Source organism: Parasteatoda tepidariorum, chromosome 8 (genome assembly GCF_043381705.1).
Source record: "Parasteatoda tepidariorum isolate YZ-2023 chromosome 8, CAS_Ptep_4.0, whole genome shotgun sequence".
Taxonomy (NCBI): Eukaryota; Metazoa; Arthropoda; class Arachnida; order Araneae; family Theridiidae; genus Parasteatoda; species Parasteatoda tepidariorum.
Genome location: NC_092211.1, coordinates 91,854,673 through 91,861,029, shown reverse-complemented (window position 1 = coordinate 91,861,029; position 6,357 = coordinate 91,854,673). Strand labels below are relative to the sequence as shown.

The 6,357-nt window shown below is 32.9% G+C and overlaps 1 protein-coding gene across 1 annotated transcript in view; it reads left to right on the top strand.

The window, feature by feature from the left end:
• Nucleotides 1-5,835, top strand: part of LOC107443297 (very long chain fatty acid elongase 4-like) — a gene marked incomplete at its 3' end in the record, with an annotated part of 27,510 nt that extends 21,675 nt beyond the window's left edge. The window contains 1 exon segment of the mRNA XM_071184712.1: nucleotides 5,761-5,835. Within this exon segment, the coding sequence (XP_071040813.1) occupies nucleotides 5,761-5,835 (75 nt within the window).
• Nucleotides 5,836-6,357: the final 522 nt, after the last annotated feature.

Below are 6,357 nucleotides of genomic sequence, written 5' to 3'. Positions count from 1 at the left end.
TTTAATGTTTGAAGTAATATGATTCTTAAAACTATGGAATGTAAAGTTTAAATAGGCCTTTCAGGTTATATCATTAAATTTAGTAAAACTATTTCTCAGGCATTAGGTTTTAACTCTAATAAGAAGATACATATTTTTTTCTGTTTATTTACAAATATTTTTCAGATGTGTTTTGGATGTTCCTTCTTTAAAAAAAGCGATGCCATCTTGTTTTCGGTTGCATAAGAAAGGATATCAAACATTTTTCTTTTTTAAATTTAATAAGCTATGATAAAGAAGGAACGTTACAATGTTACACGCTACATTAAAGACGTCTCCAGAGTAACTGAATGACTGTTCATATAGAAGTCGCAGGTATTAGTCTCATACAACAACGCCCCCTATAGTTCGTTGCAATCGCGAATTGTGAAAACTGTTTAATAAATATCAAGGCAAAAGAAAATTTCATTCAAAAAATATCAAAATAACATTTAATTGGTAATGATGTTTGAAATTCAGCTTAGCAGTATGACGTAATGTAATATTTGCTAGATTGCTTGTATTATTGTTATAATTTGTATTATTCGCGTGACATCATGTTCTGTATTATTCCTACTTTACAATGACTGAAGATGGCAACTTGTGTTATTTTTTATAGGATGTAATACTTTTGTAAGTTGTTTTTTAAGATGTCCAAAAACCTGTGCAATTATTAATACGAGAATAAATTATTAATACGTGAAAATTATTAATATTTCTTGAAAATATGTTTTATTTAATCCCTCAATTATGCCACCAAAGCGAAGTGCCATTGGTCGATCTACAAATCAAGCAAAAAGGAGAAGAGAAGAACGATCTTCAGAAACAAGTGAGCAGAGACAAGCTAGGCAAGAAAGAGAACGAATTCACATTGCTCTAGCTCGATCATTACAAACGAGTGAGCAGAGTCAGCAAAGGAATCGAATTCGCGGGACACAGATGAACGATACATACTGATTAGAATTTGTGTGGTTTCAATTACAATCCCCATTACAATTACAGTCTTCATCCAAGTGTAATTATTGGAAAAATTGATAAAATGTGTACGTATTGTGGTGCTCTAAAATTTAAGAATGAAACACCAGGTATGTGCTGTGCAGGTGGAAAAGTAAAGTTACCAGACTTGCGTTCACCACCTGAACCATTACTAACTTTAGTATCAGGTGAAACAAGTCAAAGAAAATTTTTTTGAAAACTATACGCAAGTACAATCCATGCTTCCAAATGACATCGTTCGGAGCAACGAATATCGTTAGCGCAAATTATATGCCAACATTTAAAGTACAAGGGCAAATTTATCACCATGCTGGATCACTACTACCCTTATCAAATGTTGTTCACAAATATCTTCAGATATATTTTATGGGAAATACTGACGAACAAATCAACAGACAGAGTCAACTGAATATGAGTACTAAACAAGAGATTGTCGCTGAATTACAAAACTTTTTTGAACAACATAATGAATTAATTAAATTATTTAAAACTGCCATTGAACAAATGCCATCTGACGATTACAAAGTAATAATAAAGGCAGATAATTAAAACACCTATTGATAAACATCGAAGACAATTCAACGCACCAACGATCGATGAAGTGGCAATTGTCATAGTTGGTGAAGAATTTAATTCTCGCGACATAATTCTTCATCGTGGAAATGGTGACGTCCAGAAAGTATCAGAAACGCATAGTTCATATGATGCATTACAATATCCCATTCTATTTTGGCAAGGAGAGGATGGATATCATTTTAATATTAATATGAGAAATCCTACAACTAATGTGGACATTAACAAAAGGGTCAGTTATCGAACGATGATTCGTGAGAATGCTGATAATCATATATTGAAATGTGGACAATTATTTCATCAATACATTGTTGACATGTATGCAAAGATAGAAAGTGAAAGATTCCTCTACATACGACTAAATCAAGTCAAATTGCGTTCTGAAGAGTACATCCATTTACGCGATGCAGTTGTAAATGGTGGCAATCTCAGTGAATTTGAAAAAATGGTCATTTTACCATCCACATTTACAGGCAGCCCAAGACACATGCATGAATATGCACAAGATGCAATGACGTATGCTAGTGCATTTGGTAGTACAGATTTTTTCATCACATTTACATGCAACCCAGCATGGGATGAAATAAAGGAGCTTTTATTAACTGGACAATCACCATCAGATCGTCATGATATTTCTGCACGTGTGTTTAAACAAAAATTAAAATCTTTTATAAATTTTATTGTCAAACACCATGTATTTGGAGAGAAACGCTGTTGGATGTATTCCATTGAATGGCAAAAAAGAGGTTTACCACATGCGCATATTTTAATAGGGATGTACAAAAGATAACACCAAACAGAATTGATGAAGTCATCTCTGCAGAAATACCAGACATTGAAATTGATAAAGACTTGCACGATATTGTCTCAAAAAATATGATTCATGGTCCATGTGGCTCACTAAATAATATTTCACCATGCATGTCAGATGGAAAGTGCACAAAGCAGTATCATAGACACTTACTTGCTGAAACTATTACAGGCAATGATGGATATCCACTCTATCGACGACGATCTACCGAAGATGGTGGAAAATCCATTATACTAGAAGTACTCAACAATACTATTGATGTTGATAATCGTTGGGTAGTACCATATTCTCCATTACTACTAAAAACGTATAACGCACACATAAATGTTGAGTACTGCAATTCAGTGAAAGCTATAAAATATATTTGCAAATATGTAAACAAAGGAAGTGACATGGCAGTGTATGCAGTGGAAAATATAACTGCTTCTAATGATGAAGTCACCCAATATCAACTGGGACGCTACATAAGTAGCAATGAGGCTGTATGGCGTATTTTATCATTTTCCATTCATGAGTGATATCCAACGGTTGTTCATTTAGCAGTACATCTTGAAAATGGACAGAGTGTGTATTTTACATCAGAAAATGTACGTGCAAGAGCAATGTCACCACCGCCAGCAAACATTAACTGTATTTTTCACATTACGTAGAAATTATACCTTTGCAAGGACACTACTGTACTCTGAAGTGCCTACTTATTTTACGTGGAATACATCAACAAGAAAATTTCAGTGTCGTAAACAAGGTAGAGCAGTACAAGGCCATCTAAATTTACATTCCACAGATGCATTGGGTCGTCTGTACACTGTACATCCAAATAACGCAGAATGCTTTTACCTAAGACTATTATTAATCAATGTTCGTGGACCAACATCTTTCCAAGCATTAAAAACAGTTAATGGTCCATGTGTGGTCTACATTTCGTGAGGCTTTCCAGAAATTAAGTCTCTTAGAAAACGATGTTCATTGGGATATTTCACTCGCTGATGCTTCTAATACAGTTCAACCACAGTAGATACGCACACTATTTTCCATCATACTAACTAAATGTTTTCCGTCTAATCCAAAGGATCTTTGGAGAAAATATAAAGACTATATTAGTGAAGACATTTTACATCGCATGCGTAGAATAAATGCTTATCCCAACATTCAATTTACAACAAATATACTATACAATAAAGCATTGATTTTAATTGAGAATGTATGTTTGACAATAGCTAACAAATCACTGACAGAATTCGGAATGATTGCTCAAATAGATCTGGTAATGACATTTTCGATCGTGATATACAACGAGAAACGCCCTTCAATGTTAATGAATTACAAACATTTGTTCGAATTAATCCGCCGAAATTGGTATTAGAACAACGAACAGCATATGGCACAATCATAAATACAATATATAACAGGAGTTGTGGTTTACATTTCTTAGATGCACTTGGAGGTACTGGCAAAACATTTCTTATTTCAATAATTCTGGCGACTATAAGATCACAAAATAATATTGCACTTGCTATAGCATCATCTGGCATTGCAGCAACTCTTTTGGATGTGGATCGAACAGCACATTCAGCACTGAAATTGCCATTAAATATGCAGGTAATTGAAACTCCAACATGTAATATTAGCAAAGATTCTGGGATGGGAAAAGTACTAAGATCATGTCAGCTTATAATATGGGATAAATGCACCATGGCACACAAGAAATCATTGAAAGAACTCAATCGCACATTAAAAAATTTGAGAGGAAATGAGCAGCTCCTTGGTGGTGCACTCATTTTGCTAGCTGGCGATTTTAGACAAACTCTACCAGTTATACCACATTCAACACCTGCAGATGAATTGAATGCATGTCTCAATGCATGAATGCATGTGCAAATCATCAGTGTTATGGCGGTATGTGGAGAAAATATCTTTAAAGACCAATATGCGAGTTCAAATACAACAAGATGAATCTTCTGAACGATTTGCAAAACAATTGTTAGATATTGGGAATGGTAAAATGGAAATGGACGAATCCACACTTTGTATTATATTACCAGAAAACTTTTGTCACGTTGTAAAATCCACTGATGCATTGATTGCCAAAGTTTTTCCAAATTTATCGCAGAATTATAAAAATAATCAATTGGATCTACCAGGAATGCCACCGCATATTTTATCTTTGAAAATTGGTTCCCCAATCATCCTTCTACGAAATATAAATCCACCGCGACTATGCTATAGGACTAGGCTATCAGTAAAAAATTAATGAATAACATAATTGAGGCAACCATTTTAAATGGAAAACACCAAGGGGAACATGAACTACTACCACGCATTCCCATGATACCAACAGATACTCCATTTGAATTCAAACGTCTACAATTTCCTGTTCGACTAGCCTTTGCAATGACCATTAACAAAGCACAGGGACAATCATTGCAAGTATGTGGATGTAATTTGATAAATCCGTCCTTCTCACACGGACAGCTGTACGCTGCGTGTTCACAAGTTGGAAAACCATCAAATTTATTTGCTCTTGCCCCAGATGGGAAAGCAAAAAATTTTGTATATTTACAAGCACTACTAATATAAAGTTCACCATCAATCATCAAATATCATTCATTTCATGATGATATTTAATAATTACGAAATCATTGTTCAATTGAAATTCGTTTGCAATATTGTTTAATATCACAAGTGAAGAAGCATGTTTATTCTACCATTAACTATGTATATCTATGTTTTGTACATATGTTATATTCAAATGACATATATGTAGAGATATTTTTATTGTTAATTTTCATGTATTGTATACATTTGATCATTAATAAATTATGTTTGAGGTATCAAAGCTGCCTTTTCGTTCAAACACAGCAACGTGTGAACGGGTACAGCTAGTTAACAATAAAATAAAATATAAGTCATATTATTAACGTTACCTTCTTTATTGATTCATTGCTTAAATATATTTTCACTAGATTTTTCAAATTATAAAGTCCTTTTAGGATGATATGCGGAGATTTTGGGTACTACAAAATGTTCAGAGAGAGAACAAAGCCATCCAAAAAAAAAAACTATCGTAGGAGATTTATATCGATATGGGGTTGTAATCCTTTGCCGTGTTAAAATAAATAATACGATTTTTGAAAGCTGTTGGTGTTATCTATGAACATTAATTTTTGATAGGTGGTTATAAATGGTATTTTTTATTAAAATTTAATGCATACGCACATCAACTTTTGCAACTGATTGCATGTAATGTTTGTTTTAGTAGATTTGTATCAATTTCAAGAATTCATAAAATGATTTAAATGCTTAAAAGAGTTTAATAATCATACTTTTTTTAAAATGAATTGTTTCTTTCTTTTTAATTTTAGATTTTCAGCTATCTGTACGGCGCCGTAAAAGAAGGGAGGTTATGTTCAGTGAATACGACTGACGAATACTACAATGTATGTATGCTTTTAATCTATAAATTGAATTTCCCCTTATCGCAACATAAATAGGAGAAATAATATAATAATAAATCGGAAAAACGTCTCAAAAAGTTCATACCACTCTTTTCCCCTTTCTGTTAGCATGGTTAAGGGAAAAATCTTGCCTTTTCCCCACATTTCAGTAAGAAGTAGGAATATACTGAATAAGAGATTTGCAGTTACCGTGAAAATAGGAGGGGGGGGGGATGTGCTAGTTTGCGCTGAACTGCTAAAGTTGTTCGGTTTTTTTCACAACTTTTTCTAACAGATAAAAAGACAATTTAGCATATGAGTGGTTACAATTTCTTTTTGTTTTAGAATATTCATCAAGATAAAAATTTAATCCTTCAATGATAAAGAAAATCTTAGTTTCATAATAGTAATTCTTTTAAATTTATGAATTATTGTGATATTAATGTTACTGATTTCAAATCAAGTAATTAGATGATTCGGGTGTGTAAAAAATCATCAATGTGATCAATTGAACAATTATTAAAA